A 25,043-nucleotide genomic window follows, 5' to 3' on the forward strand; every position below is an offset into this window, starting at 1 on the left:
ATTTAAAATAAGAGTAATTAAATACATTAGCTGTATATGTATTTACATAATTTTTTTTTTGAAGATAAAAGTAATAAATATGAGAATTAATGTTTAATGAGAAACATTTTTTTCATTAATGTCCCTGAGACATTTTCTAAACTAGTTTCTACAATGTAATTCGAATAGTTAAATTGATTAATACATATACAATACGTCATTCAGATTAACCTACATGAATTTAAATTGCTAATACTGCGGTTCGTAGTGAAAAACAGCTGAATCATTAGTTATTTAAACGCACATAATTCACTTTATATATAAGTTTTATTGACGACAAAAATTGTTATGGTGTTTACAAATTTATATCAGAGCAAAACCTCATAATCCTGGGTTTCTCAATGGGGTGTTTTTGTTATTCTATGTTTCATTGTAATTAAAGAGATACCTAAACCATAAACCATGTTATTCCTACTTTTGCAATAGAGTATAAACAAAAACAATTATTTTATAATCACTGAGTCATTCATTGTTTATGTAAAAAACCAAAAAAATAATTATTTTATTTAGTTTTAGATACATATAAAGTTGTTTTGACAACCCTGGAAAATATACATACGAACACGAGACACTTTGGCGACCCATTTTACAATTACGCATTCGGAAATGAATATGTAACATTACAGTAGGTACCTTTTACTAAAATGTAATAAATTCAAATTAATTTTGTAATGACAAAATTTTCGCTCCTACAAAAATCCACTGATTTTTCTGTAACCCTTTAGAATTATAAAACGCTGTTTTTTATTTAATTTAAGCGAATGGTACGGTTAAAACCAGTCTAGTAACAACCGCGTATTCGTATACCTACGACAAATTAATAATTGCCGCCGAGCATCGAGACTTTGCATTCTATATCGTGATGTAGTGGGCTCGCCACTCAGCTTTGCAACAGTAAAGTTATTTTTGTCGAAGTGTAAAAGTATACAGGAATGCGCAACTCGAAAACCGCTTTCAAATTGAAGTAACGCTACGTGAGTGACTAGTGACTTGACAAGATATTTTCTTTCAGGAATTTTCTTAGTTCACACAATTTTATAACAATTTTTAAAGTACATAATTAACAATATGATTGTTATTAGTAACCACGTGTACATGACTGACGATTCATTCACCTCAAAAGGTGTCATACCATCCGTCTCTTTTATTTTACATCAGTGTCGTGTCATTTAAGAATGTGACGCACGACTTCAACAGTTTGCTAATTAACTAAGCTTACAATGACACGGGCAATAGTCGTTCAATTTTCGGCCTTATTGCCTCTACTCCAATTGTTATAATTGCCCAAGACGCATGCAGCTTGAATGAGCATTGTATGCGTAAACATTAATCAATGCCATGGGTACGCTGGCGAAGGTCATCGAGTTCGTGGTATTCTACGCTAATCTTCGATAAGCGAATAGATTCAATCGAATATTAAAATAAGTACGTGTAACAGATATAAAACATTCTACGAATGAGACAGAATACTTCCATGTCTTATATTTTTTATTCAACATCGTAGCGAGGGCGTGTCAACGTCATGTGACCGCGAGATAAACAATACTACGATTATACGCGTTGAATGTTGTCCATCGATGTGTTTGTTCTGCATGTTTATAAAAGTGGGCATTGCATAACAGCAATGTATAGGAAGTTTTGAGGTAGCATCGTAGTAAGATTGTAAATCGGGCGTGATATAATGTTTTTATTATCATTTATCGGTCGTGTCACAGCCGATTGGGATAACGTGTGCCACTGCGCAGTTCCACAAAAAATGCGTAACGCTTTAGAAATATTTATGAAGACACGAAGGCTACTTTGTAACATGCCTTAATTTTTGTGAAAGAAAAATTACTCTATATTAGTCAATGCCAACTTTTAAATGAATGTGATTATGGTGAGTTTAGTGTAGTTTTATTTGTTTAGGAAGACGAAACGAGGCCAGGTGCCATACTAATGTATCAATAAAAAACATGTTTGCTCTATTTACTCATCTAATCTTAAATTACTTAAAGGTATTATAATATAACTTCATTAATATTGTTTGAATCAAGATTAAACAGTAACCAAAGGGTACTCGCTTTTCATTATTTACGAACATTACTAAAATTCATAGAGGGCAATACTGGGAGATTAAAATTCCTTCCTTGTAATTAAAAACAGCAATCTCAATGCAACATTTGTTTCAATTAAATTGGCAATAGAGAACGCGGAAAACGCAATTCGTGGCGTGAGTTCAAACAGTTTAGCGTTAAGTCGCCAACACGGACGCCTCTAAACTATAATGTTAACGTTTACGCGCGAGTGTGCGTTAACGCCCACCGTATTCAATGTCAGCTAGTAGCCCAAAAAAGACTTCGAGGAATGTACTGCACATTGAATGTTACAAGTCTTTCAAAAAATAATCAAAGCCGTTTAAACGTACTTTTATCATATCATCGCCGGTAAGGTGTGGTGACGTAGGATGATTATGATATTTCGTTAAATATATAAGGCTCATTTGTCTCTCACAATGTAGGCGCCCAGATAAGACACCACGATACAACACACCAAATGGCATGATGCCACCTTCTCGTATCAAAGAGCCAACCTGATGGACAGACGCCAGAATGATTCATATTTAGGAATGCCCTTAGAATATTTTCTAAATTACTTTCTGTGCAATACGTAGAATATCGTTGAACATTTTGTAAACAATGTTTTCACGTTTGGGTTTTATGTTTTGGAAATATTAACAGCATCTTTTAGTAAATGATGCTAACTTGTCTCTCTAAATTGTTTTGTGGTTACCATAAAACTTCGGACGTTTTAGTATCACTACAATAAAATATAGTACAATTTAAATTAATCAAACGTAGCATTTTGCACAGTGCTGTTAAATTAACAACTGTTATTAAACCAAATAATTATGCTCGTCAAATAGTGGCCTAACCGCAATAGAATAACCAACAATCAGTGAAATTCAAACTGAAAAGTCAATAAAGATAATTGGCAATTTATATTTTTAGTATGATATTATTATAATTGTATATCAATGTTATCCATTTAATATGTCACTTAGTTCAAGTATGACCCTATATTAGATAATTTTAACATATTTAAAATTAAAAGTTTACATTTTTCTTTTTTATCCGTCCCTATCTTCCGATCTATTACTTTACTGTCTTTTTTACTCTCACACCGTTGAAACGATGGACTTGAAGATACACACAAATTCAATTCTCCTGATTTTACTAGCCAAAGACTAGCTATATTTTAGGGTGTCAAAATATAGATAAAACAAATCAAAATCCTACCTTCCATCCAGCCGACGAGTTGCTATCTCCCTTATCCTTAAAATATGGCACATTTTGAACCATCCACTCATATATTTGAGACAACGTGAGTCTGTTGTCCTGTGCGGAGGTGATGGCTCGGGTGATGAGATCAGCGTATGAGAGGTTGCCCCAAGCATTACGGCGGGATGAATTCTTCTTGGTTCCAACAGCTGGCAGTGGTGGAGCACCTGGTAGAAAAAGGTATATTAGAACATTTTTAACTGGAAGTTTTATTAAAAAATATAGAAACTGAACTAAAATGATAAGGTGGACATTTGAACTTTTCTTAACGGATTCATTCTATTTCTCATCTTCTGTATTATACAGTACCTACGTGTATGAATTATGAACCTAAGATTACAACGTATTCTTACTTTGGAAAAAAGAACATTAGGTTCTTGCAATACGTTCAAGTCATATTAAATCTTCTATCTGAAATGTCTAGTAGGTATCACGATATCTACGTGAACGATCGATCATAAAATAATCAATTTTTGTTTAGATATATGAGTATGATGGCCACGATGTGACTGTCAATAAAAGTTAGATTATCAAGTACATACGTGATTGCTTTAAAAATGCAAAGTAACGTAACTATATTTAGTTCAATGCTTCATTGTGATTTTAGTAACTAAGAGACAAAATTAGGATTTTCTATATTTTGTTTATTTCTTCTTAAAGCGTTTTAGTGTACTTCTTATTCAATAAATTTCAAAAATACTTTTATATATCAATATTCATCATAAAGGTATTTAAATGCCATATCACTTGCATTCAAATTTAATAGCAATTCTTCAATTCAAATAAAATAATCCCGTTAACATATTGAGCGCCAAATTAAATGCTCTTAAAAAATATAACAATATAATATATGACTATTATATAAATATTATATATGAACTATTCAAGTGTTTTTATTGTTTCTGTCTTAGATTAATGACAAATAGTGACGTGTTACGTAAGCCACAAATAAACAATGATTATCTCCTTTCTCTAAACTGTTTTTGTTATTCTAATAATGCAATGACCACCAGTGACATCCCGAGATTACGTCAAAACGTATTATTTATCACCAAATAGACTACCGCAGAGAGAGAATCAAAGTCCAGTTATGAACCTAAAGTATTGTGGGTTGACTTAGACAGGGTAAACCACATGAATACCTATTAGCATATTTGTATTAATTACTTACTTAATAGGGACGACAATTGAAAAGCATACAATGTACAAACAATGACGTAAAAAACAGTTAAAAGAATAATAAGGATTAGTTCCAAGTATCCCTTCTTCTTATTATTTTTGTTATTGTAGGTAATTCCTGACCACTAGGAGCAATAGCTACTTTAGTTCTACGTCACCGCGTTATCAATATGTGGCTACGCAATTGAATCCAGTTACGCACAACTATTTGGTTTTGCGAAAAACAAAAAAACTAATTTTCTTAATAACATGTAAGTAATAAAATAATACATTGTAACTGTTAAAAATGACTCATATTAAAGAGATGGGTGACAAAAGGTTTATGATATACATCTGGCGAATGCATGGACATGTTTAGTATGTACCGGGGTTAATATCAATTTATATATGGGATATATTACGAATAACGTCAACGGTCATGTACATGTGCAATTGTGTGTGTAATAAAATTTAGTTATTGGTGAATGTAGATGAAGTAAAATGTATAGAATTATCCCAGAATTGAGTTATATGGCGTACCATTTACTTCCTATGATATGTATGTTGCATTGTTGGGCAAAAACTACAATTTCAGACGTTAAGAAAATTTAAAGAACTAAAAGTAGTGGAATTACAATTAGAGATAGTCAATATCAATTAATTTAAATAAATTTTAAATACAAAAAAAATATTTAAATAAAATGCCTATGCACGTAAGATTATAAGTGTTTAAAATTCTATTTAGTGTTTATACCATTCCATTAGGTAGGCCATTAATTTGTTACGATAAAATTAACATTTATGCGTGCGCTACGCATGCGACTTAGTTTTTCGGTTTTCCGGTTAACATGTTAGGAAATTATATTGTAAAACTGTGAGTAATTACGACTTAATAAGGTTTTATAATTACAATATTATATTGAGTCACTTTAAGCGATTTTTTTTATTTACTTAATACATAGTCATATTTAGATATTATTGAATACGCTACTTAATAATTTTGTATAGGGCATGTAATTTAATTCTGTGTGATCAATTATTATTTTCTTTTTAATAACAAAAATAAACTATGAAAAGAGTGGACTGTATGTCATTGAAATGTGAATATCTTGTCAGTGCTAAATCAAAATAATAAATATGATTAGCACTAAGTATGCAAGCAATGTTTTAACACGTGTAGAGTGTAAGTGCACTGCAATATGTAATAAACAAGTAAAACAAATTTATTACGATGTATTGCTCTAGGAGTCACAACATAATTTACGTAAATATGAACCTTATGACATTACTTTTAAGTTCTATTTGATAAAAACCGCTCAAATCAGATAGAGGATTTGGTAAATAGAAAATATTCTCAAAATAATAAAAAACACCCTGGAGTTTCTTATTCAATTTCAGCAATAAAGAATTATTTCACGAAATGAAATAGCTCTTTACCTGCGCCTGAGTCGTTTTGACGCGTATTTGTATTAATAATGCCGTAGCATAATACAATTATTATTATGAAATGTCATGTAACAGCAGTTTTATAACTAGAGTTTGTCATAAAGTTATTATAAATTTATTGCAAATGCTTTAGTTTTTTATTTGTTATTATTATTATATTTACGTTTATATAAGTACTTAATTATTTATTTATTAGTCACAGTAATTCTGATTCAGTTTATTGAATTACATTTTTGTTACATATTATTCATAGGGGTTTTCTAATATCACTTACATTACATAGTAAAATTGTGTGTTTCATAGGCAGTTTTTGAAAATATTGGTTTTTTATAATTATCTATATTTCAGTAGGCATGTTATTATCTGTCATACATTTGTTTAATTATTATTTTACTGTATTTTATGCGCTTATGACGTCAGCATTAGGGATATAATGTACCCACGTAGAAGTATTCAATGTAATTACTATTTTTCCTTATTATATTATGCGTATTGGATTTTTGATAGATGTATGATGGGGTTTTACCGTTTTATTTATTAATTACACATTTATGTACGATTTTAGAAATTATAATATACCTAATACTATTTTTATTTTTAAATAAATATTAAATAACAACATGGCACAGAATTTCATGATGTAAAATTTTCAGTTTTAGTGGGAGATATGCGAGTAACATACGGTTATAGGTAGATTTTCATTATTTTTATATTAATAAAACATATAAAAATAATGGATTATGATCACTCACATTTTTTCTCTAATTACTTTTTATATACTTACAAAATATAAACAAACAACAATATATTGATAAATTATAAAGCAAAAATCCTTTAGTGTAATAGTCGATCCCGCGGTACTTTTGAACACGGTTTGGTATTTAGGATTTGAATCAACTGGTAATGAATAGGTATAGTTAGTATTAGTTATATATGATGCAGTGTTATTTTTTACTAAGATATTTCTTATGGTTGGTATTCTTATACTATTATATTAAAATACGCTTATTAAATACGCTTAATAAAATGTGGTTATTCGGTGGTTTGTAGGAATGCATATACATAGATGCATGTGTAATACAGTGTCGTTTTCTAATTATTCATTATTTTGGTATGTAGTATTGTTATTTATTTTCCTTAGACCTTCGTTTAATGTTACAGTTTATAGACTTTCACGAGTTCATGTAAATATTTTGCACACATGAATAAGATTTCTATGAAATATAATGCAATATACGCACTTAGATCTTATAAGCAGATAAGTTAATATGTACTTACAATGTATGATCGTAATGTAAACAACAAAAAGGTCACATACTATTTACTGGAATATTTCGATAATCATATGATAACGCGTTTTTTCCCAAAACATAATATTATTAAATTATTTTAGGATAAATAAATATGGAGATAATAGTCTAAGAAGTTATAAACAACAAACTTGTAGTAGGATGTACGCCCCCAGAAAAATAAAACTTTACCTAAACATTATGTAGACAAGATCGAGAATTTACGTATCACGTTGACACTACGTGGCTACGTCGTAGGCCTATTGAATTTCATTTATTTATGCTATCATTTGTTGAATATATGCAGTGCAAACAATTTCGATATCATTGTTTTTGCTGCTTATTTGTATACACACACAGCTATATGTGACGAAGTGTACAAAATTCGTGGCGTGTCACAGGTAGGTGTACCGACCGATTCATTATCTACGTGTGAGAGTGCCTACGTTCGTAACTACACAGGTAAACAAACAATGTGTTTTTCGTTCATCATATTATCGTCATACATAGAACTATTTGTGTTTTTATTGGAATTTTACACGAGAAGTGTATTCGGACTACCTACATAGTCGGTGGTCGACCTAAATAGCAGCGCGTATCGCGACTGCGACCTTACTACTATCGCTTGGTTGGACAAATAGTATTTACCACTCAGATTCTGATTGGAGTTCTTCTTGGAGCCAGTGTCGTCAGCCGGATCGACGTAGTTGTCTGGCCTTGGTAGCGGCCACGTGTTGGATCGCGCGCGCGTCTGCGGCTCAAAACCGACCTCTGTTAGTTCGCGCAAAGGTTCCAAATCAGTGTTGTCCAACTCCGAGTGCCCACCCTGTGATGACCACGGGCTCTGGTAACCACCGCTCCCCTGAAGAGACATGTTGCACACTTTTTCTCGAAAACTATAGTAGTGGAATTTTTTGGTAGGTGTGTCGGAATGAGCGCTCACCGGCGCGTGCCGATACCGGCCGTTAGCATCTCAGAGCGCTCTCTTTTTAAATATTTTTCCGATTTCTTTCTATTTCCAGAAGTTTCGGATACAGATCGCGATCCGGAGAGGTTATCTGTCTTTTGCTTATCGGTTTTGTTATTCGAAGCCAATAACATGTGGCGTCTCGCTAACGTTCATAAACAGCGATGTGCGCAAAGAGCGTCGGCCGTCGGGCCGCTCCCGAGAGGCGATTTTCGCTAAATATAAGCGCGGGCGAGGCGGGGGCGGGGCGCACACCACGTGAGCGACTACGCGCCGATTTTCCAATTCATCACTGGCGGGCTAGAGACGCGATAACCTTGTAACGTGGCTCGAATCGGCCAACTATGGGTAAACTATCCTCCTAGGTCATCAACAGTGTCAAAAGTCCCAAGAATTCGTAAATTCGTATGTTCTTCCAAGTTCGGTACACACTTTGTAACTTTTCCACACTGATAAGTGTTATCACTGGGTCCATAGGGGGAGTATACACTTGTTATGTGGTTATTTGGGGCATAGAACAAGTTAAAAGTCACTAAAAGTAGTTTCACGACAGTCCACGCGGTCAGCGATAGTTTTAACTGCGTAATAAGCAGAGCAGTGCGCGTGACGCGGCAATTCGTCCTCGGCCGCGAGCGGTCGCACGTACACTGAACCGCGTCGCGAGGCGCGCCGCTTGTGCAAATTCCGCTCAGCGGGCGCCGCGCTGGCCGCGGAGAGGAGGGCGGCGGAGGGCTCTGATAGAGAGAAGTGGCGTCGTATGACCGCGCGCGCCCGCCATCTCAGCCGCACTCGCCACTACACTGTCCTGCACGCATCTTCACAAAACTTTCAAACACTTATCAAACTTTTTTCAGTGTCAGTCCAGCCAAAATACTAATTCAACAGCATTCTCCCTAGTTCACTTAATTCTTCAAAGTTAAATTATAGCGGGAAACTTGTTTAGAACACTATCAAGCAGCCGCTGCATGCTTCGATGTTTACATACAATTATTTACACGCGTACGACCGCCATGATGGGAATTAATTAGTATGTGCCTAAGTATGTAGTTAGCGTATTAATCCGAGTAAGCATCTACATATATCATATATCATGTTACGCTGCTAAAAGTATTAAGTTTGTGCTGACTTAACTAGTATTAGTTCAAAGAATCTTGAAAATTTCCATTGAGAGTGTGAGTCATAAGTTCAATTACAATATTACATATAATAATTGTTATTCATTGTAAACATTTTCTATGTAAAGCTTTCGTCCGTCCGTCAGCTTGCTAGTAGGTAAAAAGTACCTATTATTCCAGAAACTCACTGACTAAGAGCCAGAAAGATTAAAATAACAATTGCGTGCTAATTAATTGCAGTTATATTATTATGTACAAGCTTCTTTCAATAAATGTTACGTCATTATACAAAAGTATAAACCTCTCTCTGAGTGTCACGGAAATATCCGGAACATCAAATTATTTACTAAATTATTAAATATCTAGAATTGAAATTGATATTAACAATTTTTTTAGAGCATTGTTGCAAATTTTCCATAATAACCAGAATGAAATAGAAAGATTCAGAAAAGTTTAATAAAATCAAATTTTATCGAAAAAAAGATTCTAAGCCAAAATTATTTACATATAACCAAAAAAAAATTAAACAAAATAATTTTGAATACAAATCACTTCGTTAATTTACAAGCTACGCTTTCGTAGCAGCAAGTTAAGTTTTTTGATATAATTTAGATAAGGTATATCGAATGGCCACCAGTTTATTAAAATTTACTTTATATTCAGAATAATAATAAAAAATAAATATATACTCAAAACTTGTATCAAAAATTAAATACACAAAACTTGTGTTTGGTTGACTATGCGGTCGTAGTACGGGCGTAGATCTAATATAGCGTTTTGATACAATATAATAATATTAAGTAACTGTTTTTCAAATACACAACTGTTTAAGAACCAAAATGTAACATATTCAATTATTGTATCTGAACAAATAAATATTTAAAGTTAGTGTTTATTTGTATAAGACATGCCATGGTGCTACGCGGCCGTAGCAATTATTTCTCGTAAAACTTAACAAGTACAATTTATGAAAATACAGTAACACAAATATTACATATTAATTTAATTATTTTCGTACAGCAAAACATATTAAGGTTTAGAATTGAATTTTATTGGCATATAACAATTTTTGTACCAGTTGCTACGAACTCGTAGCACGTAGCCACAACCCCAAAATTGGCGTAGCCTTGAACGATTGAATTTCGCAAAACCATTTTAATGACAATCTGTACCATGATTAGTTTCTAATAATTTTAGTGCATATTAGTACATATTTTTCTATGCCGTGTGAATAATCTGTAGACTAGCCAATATTGAAAAATAAAAATAATAACGTAAATTATAGCCATGTTGACGTCAAACGGCCAAATGCAGTCATATTTTAAATTAGCATTAATGTTAAGCTACTTTTTGAGATAATATTATAATAATGTGTCTAGCCTAGCCTTACCGATGTGAAGGTCTAAAATATGTTAAATAATTTGTTGATTGTATGTTAAATAATTTGATAGTAATCATTCACACACCTGTATAAAAAAAGCTTATTTACTTATTTATTTATTCACAAGGAACAGCATTAATGTGTTTGCAAATTAAGTCCTACCTCAAATGATACTGCAGTGTCTGAGGTCGAAATTGCGAAATAAATAATAATAAATTTATTTATTTAATTCCAAGGTGAGGTACAGTTATTTCAAACGGAATTATTAATGCAGGAGACTAAAACTTTTGACGTTTATCTGTGTTTGCATATTTTTAATGCATTATATAATAGTTTTTATTGTACGTATTTACAGGAACTACTAAGTTAAGTTTTTTTTGGCTATTTTCAATTATATTATATAGTTTTTTCACAAAGGCATTATAGTGAAAAATATATTATGCAGCGATGTTTATTATACAGAATTTATTTTGTTGAAAAATAACATCATTTATACTATTTGAAAAATTATATACGTCATTTATTGTAAATATTTTTCAACGATGTTTTCCTGTTTCTAGGAACTGAATTATTGACATTAATTTTTTAATTATATTAGATTGGCTACAAGTACTTCTTCCAGCGTCACAACCATTTGACGTTGAATTAAATTTCCTTGTACTTATTATTAAGTCTAATGGTTTGTCTCGGTAATACCATAGTATACAAAGAAATAAAATGTTTAAAAGAAAATATTATCATTGAACCATTGTAAAAAACAAACTTCGAATGGTCATAAATACTCATAGTACATTATCAAAACATCACGCTTTGTAATTTTCGACGAGGTAGCCCTCGGCGAAGCTCGTGCAATGCAATAGTGCTACAAAATTACATTTAGTGTCTTATACACTTAAAAAACAACATCTTTAATTTTTAGTTTTAATTTATATATTGAAAGTTCTCCTTATGGCAAGTTGTGCGTGACGAAAACGACATAACTTTCATGCTGTATATAGGTAAAAGTGTAAATAGTAATTCTAGGTATGTTAAACACCGTAGCCATAGTTTTCTGATCAGACAACCCTCTAAATGTGAGGTCGTTAATTTATTTGGGGAAGAAGTTTTACCGACTACAATTAAATAGTTGAAATGGTCATTATGGAAGATTAACTGGGTGCACATGTTGAGGTTCTCTAAGAAAAACCTCTGCGGAATAGTTTCGTGATACCCATTAAATAAAGGCTGGAATATTTTGGTTAGGATGATAATGAGCCAGTGATTCAGAAAATTCAGCTTATTAGATAGATAATTGTACTTTCCAATTAGGACGAAATGAGATAAAGATAACAGTACAGTAACTATTTTTCGTGTCGAAATAATGTCAAAAATATTAGTTCGAATGGTTTTGAATGTAATTGCCGAGCTAGACGTCCTTAGTAGTTACATTGAATATCTTAAATTATCGAAAATCCTAAGTTGCAAAAAGGGACTCTAGAACAGTTCCCAGTATATGGCAATAGGCTTCGTCTCCTATTACGTGGAGCGTTTAATACCTAATAGGCGGAAAATTAGTATTATGTTTCACACGTAGATACACATTCACTTAATCCTTCAGAAAATAAAATTCATGAAGTAATACACAGTAAAATCTTGACTAGCCTTTAAAAATTTAAAACACTACAAAGAAATACTAAAACACAGAAGAAAACATAAAGGCTAAACTTATTCATGTGTTGTGTTCAATGAGGCTTAACCAATCAGTGTCGCTTATGATGTCCACTTCCCTTACACTATTCCCCCTACTGGGGAGGAAATAGGAAAGCACATGATATTTCCTACACTTCATCACTTATATCCCTCGCGAGCTATGATTCATAGCCTTTTGACCAAGTAGTTTTTATTTATTGGTGGCCATTTTAGTAATGTGAAATGTTCCAGTATTTGCTATTGCCGTTTTAACTTAATTTGTTCGTTAATCTCGACTTCCTGGTTAACTTGGGAGGTTATTATATTTTACCTCGATCAATATACCAATCTTTAATTCCGATTCTCGATTCAAAATATCGTTGGGTTTTTCTCGGCTTGTTTTTTCAAAAGTCCTTTATAAATATCAAAATCAATTTAATTATGGTACAATAGGAGTTCTAAAATGTCAATTATGTGTCAGTGTAAAACCATAAAAAGTTATTAGATAGGAAATCCCGTAAGCAGACATGACGTGAGACATCGTAGGCTAAAAATAATATTTGTAATCGTACGAGACAAGTATTTAATGCGTGTTGTTTTTCTCTGAGAACATTTGGCAACTTCAACTCTTGAATGCAATGTGTGGCGTGCATCTATTGTTTTTGTACGGTGACTGATATTGAATCTTTCTTTCATTGCTTTAATTTTTCTTTCCTAGGAATTGTATGGTTAGCGCGCTGGACTAAGTTTGACAGGTCTGGTTTTCTAACGGCGCAAAGGCAGTGGTTTGAATGTGCTGTGTTGGAAGGTTGTCTGATCATGAAATTGTAGCTACGGTGTTTAATATACCTAGAGTTACTTTTTTCACTTTTACTTACATATATACGAAATGTCATTTCCGTCACGCGCCAAAGCAACTTGCCATAAGGAGTACTTTCGATACATAAATTAAAACCAAAAAATAAAGACGTTGTTTTTTTAATTTATGAGATACAACTTTGTAGGCACTATTTGCATTGCACGTGCTACTCGCCCAGGGCTACCTCTTCGAAAATTACAAAGTGTGATGTTTTGATAATGTACTATAAGTAATTATAAGCATTCGAAGTTTATTTTTTACAATGGTTCATCCATAATATTTTCTTTTAAACATTTTATTTCTTTGTAAAACTATGGTATTACCGAGACAAAAACATGAATTATACTTTGGGACACAAACGATATATTTGAAATATTTTTATTTAATAAAAAAGGAAGTCGGAAATAATATACAAGGAAATCGAATTCAACGTCAAATGGTTGTAATGCTGGCAGAAGCACTTATAGCCAATCTAATAAAAAAAAAAAAAAAATATGTCAATCATTCAGTTCCTAGAATCAGGAAAACACCATTGAAAAATATTTACAATGAACTACGTATATAATTTTTCAAAGAGTACAAATTCATTCAAATTCAAAAAATGACGCTTTTTGTAATTGAAGTTTGTTTCATAACCAGTAACATTATCCTTCATCGTGTTCTAAGACTACGGTGATTTTGCTAAAAATCATTACCTAAACCATAATTATAAGTATATAACTATTGGCTTACGTAAAACTAAAATAAAGAAAAATAAATTTAAAAAATAAAATAGAGGAGGGATTGTTATCTTAGGTAAAAAAGTACCTAATATATTTTCCATTATGTTTTAAAACACATAATATTATATATCTTAACTAACTATTTTCAGTGATTTAAATAACAAGTTTTAAAGTTTAGTAACTAACCAAATGTTAACTTGTGAACAAACAGTACAATGAAACTGGAATATTAATGTGTTACTTAACGTTAACTTATACATAGTAACACCTTGAATGTCTGGAACCAAAATTCTAGTTTTATTAGACGGAAATCAATTTATTTAAATGGCAAATTAACACTATACAAATGTCTAATGACGTCTTTTTATAAAAAAGTTTTGAATGCTAGTGGTTGGTATTTTAAGCTGTTATCTAATCGTCGGCATTCGGTTAACATTTGCCTATTATTAACTTGTGTCTTATTCTAAAGTTTGATAACTTAATAATATTTATTATGTCTGACTTTCCCTAAAGAAATTGAAGAAGTAGGCAAAGATTTAATTGCAATACCCACATTATTAGGTATAATTATTACTCGTACAAGTTTAAGATAATATAACGTCACCCTTTTAGTCCCTAATGGGGTAGACGTAGTTGCATTTTGTATGTACAATGTAACATCCACTTTTTACCAGTTATTGTTATAAGTCCCTGTAACGGAGAATAAGCAAATTGTTATATACCTGATACAATATTAAATTCCTTTATTGAATATGAACCGAAAAACCGCCATTGTACCTAACTTCCATCGGCTCTTACGTCTTGCTGAATAAGCTAGGGTGGTGACAATTGTAAGTACTTCTCTGTCGTCACAACACAACTTCATACGAAACACTAGTTTTGGTTTTGTTTTGAGACAAACCGCCACAACCTTCCAAACTGCTGCATCTCTTGTAAGCCAAGATCTACATCTGGTAGATACAACCATGAACACACCGACGCGTCTCAGGGACATAAATAACTGTCTAGAATCCCACAACGACATAAATCAGAAGAAATAATTAGAGGAGAAGAAAAGAAAACGATAAGATACTTCTCTAGGTGAAATTTAAAGCAGGAGACAGAATGACTGAAACCTAAAAGCACAAACAAAAGATTGTACAACTGGAAGAAGGCCAGTCGTCACGCACCACGGAAATTTGTATTAAAAGTAAATGGGTCCTATGTGTGAGCTGTTATACCGTATGGGGAGACGTCTTATGACTTAATTTAAACCACATATTTGTTATCATCTTGGCTGACGATATACGAAAAATGAGCGAAATAGGCCCAGTAGGTAAGCCAAAAAGTGCATTATTCTCTATGAGCTAATTTGAACATTCTTTACAAATACGGCATTATAACAGCAGCGCCGCGTGTCTGTAACATTCCTAGACAACCTACAACATTACAGCTCTTCTGTGGTCAAGGTTCATGGAGCTGTTCACACAAAATTTAATACTTTGTTTGAATATTTCAATTTTTTAATTTTCTGTTTTCGTTGAAATATTTAATTGTATCATGCTTCTATGGATGAGGACTACTTGTAGTTTCATTTGAGTGATTTCCATACTGTATTTGCTTCCAGTAGTAGGACATACTATTTAGATGTACGTTTTATATGAAGAAGCAATGAGCAATCCTTGATTAGTAAGGAAATCCTAACATCCATCTCTAAGTAAGAATATCCACCCGTTTGACTCTGAGGTTAAATGGATCTAATTTCATTTGACGTTTAAGGGCTCAATTAACAAACGTATAGATTTAATTTTACTGATTGTTTAGTACGAACGTTACGACCAGTATTTACAATTATAAAAATAAAAAGTACATAATTTTGCTAATGATGCTTAGTAATTGTAAATTTCATTAGCTTCACCACTGTACTCAGAGCATTTAATGGATACTTAAGTCAGTTCTTAGCAATTATAATCTGAACAAAATCGTAACTAAAGAATAGTTTAAGTACAACACTATTAAAATAAGTCAGGTAAGTATAAATATCATTAAATGTCTCTAAGTACGGCAGTTACCGTGATTGTCTTTGAATTTAATTAGTGGACTAACTAAATCTAATAGGATTAACTTTTTATACTGTAAAACTAGAAGTGGTAATTTACAACAAGTCTGATGAATAGCCTTGGTTATAGCCTAATTACACCTGCAATACCAGAAGTCTTAATGCACTCGAAGTTGTGGACCATGAAATATACTAATTGCGCCATCATTTTTGAGGAACCAATTCCTCGTTCTCCCCGAAACTGCCTGTGTTGAGTATCCTGTACTCTCATTTACTAGAAGAGTTACCTACCAGTTAGGTACTTTAATATTTTGAAATATATAATGTAAATAGGTACTTTTTTAAATATTTGTTATAATATAGTTGTAGAAATAAATATGTAAATACACTACCTACAACAGGTTAGTTATTAAGTTGACTGAAACGTTTAGATGTTTTTGCTTTTATAGGAATATTTAACAAAAATCAAAGACGTAAAAATCTTCCAAATGCAATTCATTAAATAGTTTAAATTAAAAAATAGTTAAACAATTCTATTCTAATATTCGTGAAACCTACATATTTCCTAAATTGTTTTGTTCAGTTAGTTATCGTCATCAAATCAGGATAAGCTTGTTAAGAAAGAGTTTAGAAAATTCATTAGGAAAATCGGGAAATAGCAGACCCTGCAATATAGAACGGGCCGTGGATTGGTAACCCAAATATAAACAAAACAAATGATATATTAGTAAAGTCAGTCAAAAAAAATCTTTTCATTTGAGATCAGCCCAATTAACACCCGTGCCTTTCGAAGTAACCGCTCCCTAATGATAAATATAAAGACATCAAATACTCAACACCAGTTGCATCCTACCTCATTAATTTAAGATAATATTTGGCAGTTGATGACATGCTCAATTAAGACCACGTTAGTGTTACACCACATAATAATATGGGTGATAGCCAGTAAAGACGCTTAGAGATTTAATACTCCCTTATCCTTATGTTATTAATTAAAAGGAAAATAATTCTATTGAAACTACAGATTGAGTCATCCAGATTTAATTTTCTTTAAACTATCCTGAATCTTATTTCTGGAGAGCTCGTCAGAGCCATCTTTTAACAATCACAACCAACTATACGATACAACATTTGGATAATGTACTACATTTGCTACGTAGCAGTACAAACGACTAGTTCGACGCTACAACACTAGATGTCGCTGTCCATTTACGCCGCAGAAATGTAGATGGCGCTGTCAGATGTTAATTTCACTCCCGAGAGATCGGAGTATGCCATCCTCCCCAAAGTTGTACTTTCATGGAAAATCGGGAAAAGCCATCCCGGATACGATTCAGTCGGTTCGGGGCACTCAGCGCGCGAACTTCCCTAACCCATTCCCTTTTGACGGACTATAAAGGGCTGAGTTTAGTGGTTGCGCCTTTACCTCTAACACCTTATATGGACATTAAATAAAATATAAAATTTTATTGGTTCCAACTCGGGCATTTTTTGCCTAATTTAAACAGTGTCAAAAACTTTTTAAAGTATCTTTGTAAAGGGTAAGGATTAATTATCCGTGCCGGGTATAATGATCGGTAAGTAATTTTTATCTTTGTTTAACACTACTTTTGAATAATTACCGTTTAATTAATTACAAGTATCACAAGTAGATTTCGTATATTTCGTAAGCTCGATGACAAATTACCACTTTTACATGGAATTATACAAAATGGTTTAAGACAAATTGTTGAAAAAGTTTATCACGATTAAAATTGACAAATAGTCGCTTAAAAAGTAGATGATGGATGGCTTTTTAAAGGAAGTTTCCAACAGAAATTCTTACTTACTAATAGCTATGATACGATGAAATTGTAATTTTGTTAAACTCTGATTTATTTTAAAGGATTTTAAGAATGAAGTCCTGAAATATTCGCTCGACTATACATTATTACCGAATTCATATGATGAATTTTTAAATAACCCTTTTTGGGGTTCCTGTTATTCGAATACGGACTATGTAGAGGATTAAGGATTAAAATTAAACTTTATAACGTTAAAATAGTCCATGAATATATTGTAAATGAAAGTTTAAAATAGACATGGAATATTTTACGATGGGATCTATTTAACATTTTTAAAATAAGCATTTTATAGTTCATTTTGTACTGCAGTCTGATACTGTTAATGATGATGATGAACATCATGATGATTATACTGCAATTTAGAAGCTAATATTAGGTATTTGATAAAGTTAAGAAATAAGGGAAAGATTGAATATAGGTGTAATTCCTACTGCGAATATATGGTACGTGGAATGCTACTTCTTCAAACAAAAATTACTGAACGGATTTAATCCGAGATTCGGAAAATACATGGACCGTGAATTGGATCACATTAAAAAGATGATTTTATTTCAATATCGCCGGCATCCTAGTACCTACTTTGAACGTATATCTAATGATGTGTTATTTAAATATGGACCTTATTGAATGGCATTTAAGGTAAATTTAATTGCCAAAAGAGATCTCGATTTTATTATGCTATACGGGCCATCTAATAAAATGGAGTCATAATTTTGGCAATCGTCAGAGGTCCGTTTTATTGCCAACGTTTATCGTTAGACGGTAAAATCGAATGTGGGACTTCAAACAGCAGTATATGGGTACCATAGGGGTGGTAGAGAGTAAGGGATTCGTTTGAGATCAAGTCAAATTCTTAGAGTAATTTCGATTACAGTGAATTAAAAAAAGATCGACCGGGGAACCTTGATAGCGAGGTAAACTAAAATGTAGTATATTGTCTTCGTGATGTTCATGCACTTTATTAAAACTATACAGCGTGTACTATTTGACTAAATGCATTCGAATCTCAATCAGCCCGTTTAATCACGTTTTATCGAAGTTTGTAGGAATTAATTTATGTCCGTAATAAACCAAAACGTAAATTATTATACATATATTGCGAAACATTTCTACAAACTGCAAGTAATATTGACATCGATACACATCTACACATCAAACAAACTCGAATTTCCCTCACTGAAGTAGATATTAATAATTCGGTAAACGAATGAGCACTTTTATCCTGATATCAGTTGAATACGTCGTTCTGTCGACAAGATTTTTACATTCATTTTATTCAAATCCCTCTCATGACAGTCTCTGGAGCATAAAACTGTTGGGTACGAGCCCATCGGATTATTCCTTAAAGAAAACGATTCCGGCCGTGCGATATGTCCCGACCTAATGTCGCCCGTCCGTCTGTCCTTTCCCCAAATACCTTTGATATCGCACACCTGTTGTTCCTAAGATGCTTTTGAGATAAGTATTTATTGGAAAATTTCTTGAAAAATGTTTAAACTTTATCGTGGTATGATTTTCGGTTAATATATTGTGGGAATTCTGCTTAGAACGGGGGAATGTTACAGTTCTTGTTAACTGACATTTTTTTACTTATCACCAAACTTACTGACTGACCCTGTAAGACTGTATAGTGGCATTACGTTCCGTAATGTGCACCTCTGCCTTCCAAGTACTTCATTTCATCCTTGAAGAAGGTTCAGAATAGATCCAATTTCCCAGAATTTATTGTTGTACTTAAAACATTTCACGAAGGGCGAGACGTGCCTACTAAAACCGGTTACAACTTACGACAATTACAAAATTAAAATCAGATTAGCACCGTAAAATCACAAATCATAGTCAACAGAATAAATTAATTCCCTCACTTTGAATTGATTAGCTGGAACTTTCGGTCACGTAGGACGTTCAACCAAACTTATCTACAATTACAGACCTCTATTGTTTAATATCCGTCGACAGTTTGTACCCTTTAAGTTAAAATTGGGGAACTTAGTTAAAGCCTTAGTTCCTTTTACCTTTGTTCGTATTGAAATATATCGTGGAGGTAATAATCTCTACAGTTTCAGTAAGTTATTCGTGGCAAATGGCTGTGGAAGTTATTAATAGAGTTGGTTGTTGAGGTTTTGTTAATTTCTTAAGTGAGGTGAGATAGAGTCTAATTTAAATATACATAATCTATATTTTAAAAATGTCGGGTTTTCCTTCCTGACGCTATAACTCCAGAATGCATGAACCGATTTTCATGGTTTTGCATTCGTTGGAAAAGTCAGCTCCGTCAGGTTTATAAGAAAAAACAGGAAAATGGAACAACATAAAACGAAACGAAACGGAGTTCGCCGGATTTGCTAGTTATTATTAATTGTTCAGTAATGTTAATGATTTCGTATTGCAACCGAATGCGAGTTTCGATAATCGAAAGCTCTCGAGACCTTTGAAATCGGTCACTAGTTTTCCTTCTTCAACGACTGGTTTTAGCCAACGACGTGTTTCTATTTTATTCAGATAGTTAATTTAAATTAAACCAAATGTGTTAAAAACCGTAATAAATGTAGCCGAACATTTTTTTTTCATAAGAGTGCTGCTTTTCAAATCCTATTGAGAGTTTAAATGAATAAATCCGTAGAAAATACGGGAATGAGTGAGTTTTAACAAAAAACTTTACAAGTCTATAAATCCTTTTATACGTCTATAAATAAAAATACTCCGAAAACCCATTGAGAGTTTTCATGGAACTGGAAATCTCATAACGTTTTTATAGTACTTTAATTTACTGGGTTTTATTTTTTTTAATATCATAGTTCAGGTTATTACTTTTATAACAAGCCGGGAGTTGTATATTTCATAATGTTAGGTTGTTTTTTTACTTGTGCAAAAAATATTAAGGTTTTTAGAAATAAGGTCCTGATTTTTATTCTAGACGAGATATTTACCATGTTAATTTATGTTGCAAGCGCCATGATCACGAACTTACTGTAAATCCCTTTTCATGTTCTAATGATAGTATTAAATCCTTTCCCAATTAAGCACAATCTTAACTACTATTGCGTTGCATTGTGGAAATGTTTTACGAAAGTCGTGATATCCCTGTACTTAAAAGATAACTTATCAGATAATAGAATAATGAAAATAGCACTGAAAAGGTGTAAATATAAGATTTTTCGCTATGTTATCTAGGGCTACGAGTAATGTAATTGGCGTGTTCCTATTAAAGTCTAATAAAAGTTGGTAATTGTGGCGCACACCGTCTCGATCCTGGCCTTTATACCTTTTATAGCTTAGTTCCCTTTGTTTCTCGCATAATTTGCAATTCCTTTCGCCACTGCTACATAAATTAAGACAGTAAGTAATAGCATTAACAGTTCGTGTTTTACAGCGTAAAAGAAGATTTTATCGGTCGGTTTTCCCAAGTGAACTATGCAAGTCGACTTGTTCATGTAAATAGGTAGTTTTAATGGTGGAATAGTACCTATTTTAGTAGAATTAATGCATTAAATATTTTGTGTTTTCAACGATGGGGTGTTTAAAGACCCGACTTTAAAATATGAGGGCTCTTCAAAGTGAAATGCACTTTTAAGTGGATTTCCCTCGTATTTATAGCCAGGTTCAAGTAGACTATGTTAGGTATCTCATGGGTAGGAAGTCAAAGTCACAAAGGACGCTTGTCGGGCCCTTACGCAGCACAGACTTATCGATGCATGCATTCCTCTAGAGATTATGTAGAAATACTCCTGCTAAACAATCGAGTTTAACCTCAGTACCTGCAGATTGTTAGCAAAATGTCTTCATGCAGTATGTTCCTAACACAAGTTAGCGTAAGTTAGCAAATACCCCCCTGTTAATACCAGATCCGTACACTTGCTAATTAAACTTTGTATGTTACACTTTGTGCGGGGAATGTATGAGTTCGTCAAAGTTTGCGGAACTAACACTTTACGTGTCGGTAATTACGTATTGGGTAACTGCCACAACAGTTTGTCGCCCGTCGCGAAATACTGTTTTCTGTGACGATACAAGTTTCTACGTTGTTCTGCTGAATAGCTCGTGACAGTCCACTACTGGATTATGAGGCGCCTCTACATTAGATGTTCCACATTTACCTCTACGTTTGCACTTCTCCCCAGTGAGAGGTGTAATCTCTTAGTGACCTCTTACAAAACCCACTAGAAGAGTAGGGGCAGTAACTATTGTATTCTATTCTACAGTCATGACAAGACTTGTTCTGCTCCGTTGAGTTAAATGTTCAAAGATACTGGCTATGAACATTGGGAACTGACAGCGAAACTATCTTGAGCGTTGTCCAATATCAGCCAAGGCTAGACTAAATAAACAAAGCTTCTAGACTGGTGTTTACTCCGATCGATAGTAGGACTAGCTCCACTCTGTGGTTTCTGCTACGTCTGGTTTAAATTGGTATAAGTTAAGTTACTACTTCCTAAACCAATATTTAAGTTTATAAAGGGAAATAAAATGTTTTATAAATGCAACTAATAATTTATTTTCTTGTACTGATTTATTGTAATGCTTAGATACGAGTATTACATTAGACCAGTTTCCTTATTATGTTGTTTGATGTAATGTTCTGAATATCTAAAATGTCATATGCACAGGCACTTAACAGCAGCAGCACTGCACCAACCCAGCAATTAACTTGTCATTTAAATTTGAATTTTAAATCACCATATCGTATTATATATTTCATAACGTCAATAAAAAAAGAGCGCGCTTGCAGTGTCTGGGCCGCAGGCTGGAACCGCGGGCCATGTGCTTACTGCTCGTTGACAGCGAGGCGGGTGACAGCGAGCCGCTCGCCAGGCGCAAGTGAAACATCGTCCCACGGCGCGCTTGCAGCTCGCAGTCGGTGCGCCGTAAGCACGCTGGCACTGCTTGTTATATGTGTTTTGACCTTAAAACAGATTGCATATTAAAACTTAGATAACACGCAACATAATTATTTAAAAGATAAGTTTAATTAATGTTGCTACTAAAACGTTTGACCTTTATTGAGTGCTTCAATATAAACAAATTGTACCTACCTAATATTGAACTTGAACTTTCACGAAATCGGCGTTAAGGAACTCGTTGCACTATATTATTATGGTTTAACTATACAAATATACAATAACGTATTTGTTTTTGTAGGATACATACTGCTTTTAAATGCGTAGTTCCTAGTAAAATGAGGTATTAAGCAGAAATACAATTTAATTATTTTGCTTAACGAAGTTTTTATGTAGGTAGTAATCTACTTCTTACTGGTTATGTGTTGTGCTTCATGTTTAATTTTCTAGTTTAATCATACGTTTCATGATTTAGGTAGTAAGATTTATAAAACGGCAAAGTTAAACATATTTGTTTTTATTAGGAATTCAATAAAGTTTATGTCGTACTTATATTTATACATTGAAAGATTACTGAAAGTAAAACATCGTTGTTATTTATTGAAGTCGGTTCGATAACTGTAAATGCAACATTCTAAAAGAAACAGATAGGATTCCTTTAATGGTGTAAGCTGTCGTAAGTGCACAAGACAACTGCCAATGAGATCTCGTCGCTATTTTCTTGCAACCGGCAATATGTTTCAAGCTGTTTCATTACATGTTTCAATAGCTTGGAGCGTTGTCTCGACTCCACATAGCCACTTTGTTAAATAACTTTCTGTCTGTTGGGTTTAGATACGCTTTTCTTAGAATATATTGTATCAGAATGGATAAGCAGTTTATTGATTGGTCATTGGAGTGTTCTAAAACGGAATATCTAGCTAACATTGATGTTCATAAATGTGTCTATTGGTCTATTTAAACTAATTATTGAAGTGTAATAAATAAATGGACCTGTATCTATTTTGTTAAAAATGTAGAATTCTTATATTACTTCTTTATTAGGTAGGTACCTGGGTTCCCCCGTTTGACTCTACTTTGATCTAAAAACCGCTAGATAAAAAGGTTTTTGTATAACAAAATATATTTAGCGGTGTATGGTGTAAAAAACCTACCCAACGATACAGGAAACCCTTTTGTTTACACGAAAAAGGGTGAAAAGATTAATTCACATCCATTTGCATAAGTATCTCGGGACTTTTATCGCTCTCATGTGTTTACAGAATTAGATTAATTTAATACGAACGTTCGCGGGTTGCAATGTACCCGTGGTACAAATACATTTGTGTAAGTAAGGAGGTAAATCGCGAGGAATCATGAACGAGGTTTTGCATACCTTTTGTCACAAAAAAAAGTTTGTTAGATCACCTCTAGAGTTATAAAGAAGCTTCTTTAACTGTTTCGTTCAAGCCACAGATGTATTTCAAGATAAGACTATCCCACTTTGCCAGATTAAAATTCTAAAACTTTAATATTATAAAGCTTAAAATTCTAAAGGCGTGTTTCTCGTCTGAGCATCGCCAAATTTTAGTAAAAGTTTCTGTTAAAGATTTTATGGATCATTTAAAATTACAAGTTCATTCCTTTGGCTAGCAAATAAACATGCCTACAAACCTAACAGTTGCTTGATTTTGTGCCCTTAAAATTAAAAGGTTTCAGGTAAAGACATAAAAATACATCATAGGTACATCAATTACATATTACTAAAACGGCTAGCTTTGTACCTACCGGTACTAGAGACGCATCTTCACTGCTAGCGATTGTATGACCTTGATCTATCTGCTGCTATATTACACTCTTCTAGCCTATTAGAAGCTATTGTTTCTTGAACCTTGGCTAATGTTTTATAGCTTATGTAGATACAGAACCGTTTATTACAAATACATAATTGTATTCTCAACATAGTTGTAAAACCTTTTGTTGTTAAACTTCAGTTGTCTTCACCTGATTTATTGATGTAGGTTAAATGTTTAGTGGTAATTTAGATTTAGAGATGATTTTGGGTCTTGTTTCAAATGGATCTGTGTCAAGGAGACGTCTGTAATGGATAGTATGAATAGTGTAATAATAACTGCTGTTTGTCTGTAATGTTGTGATGTTACCTACAATATGTGTTTCAAAACTGACTAATTCGTTAGTCGAGTGGTCGCAAGTGTGACTGGCGACAAGGGGTCTCGGGTTCGATCTCGGGCAAGGCAAAATATTACTGAGATTTTTTCGGTATTTCGAAAATTTCTCAGTGGTAGCACGAAATCTGGAATTGCGTCCAATATATGGCAATAGGCTCACCTCAAATTACATGGGACTTACAACACAAATA

At 33.0% G+C, this 25,043-nt stretch overlaps 2 protein-coding genes across 3 annotated transcripts in view; one reads left to right on the plus strand and one right to left on the minus strand.

The window, feature by feature from the left end:
* Positions 1-9,010, minus strand: part of LOC118268633 (forkhead box protein O) — a 97,899-nt gene extending 88,889 nt beyond the window's left edge. The window contains exons 1-2 of one of the 2 annotated variants that reach the window (XM_035583191.2): positions 7,901-9,010; positions 3,318-3,526 (exon numbers count right to left, since the gene is read on the minus strand). In XM_035583191.2, coding sequence (XP_035439084.2) covers positions 3,318-3,526; positions 7,901-8,126 — 435 coding nt within the window. In that variant the 5' untranslated portion in view covers positions 8,127-9,010. The remainder of the gene's footprint in view (positions 1-3,317; positions 3,527-7,900) is intronic. The other variant, XM_035583192.2, reaches the window with a different exon arrangement.
* An 8,317-nt stretch (positions 9,011-17,327) lies between these two features.
* Positions 17,328-25,043, plus strand: part of LOC118268677 (uncharacterized) — a 173,771-nt gene continuing 166,055 nt past the window's right edge. Inside the window, exon 1 of the mRNA XM_035583256.2 lies at positions 17,328-17,579. The gene's annotated coding sequence lies outside the window, so the exon portion shown is untranslated. The remainder of the gene's footprint in view (positions 17,580-25,043) is intronic.

The sequence above is a fragment of the Spodoptera frugiperda genome, chromosome 29, assembly GCF_023101765.2.
Source record: "Spodoptera frugiperda isolate SF20-4 chromosome 29, AGI-APGP_CSIRO_Sfru_2.0, whole genome shotgun sequence".
Classification (NCBI taxonomy): Eukaryota; Metazoa; Arthropoda; class Insecta; order Lepidoptera; family Noctuidae; genus Spodoptera; species Spodoptera frugiperda.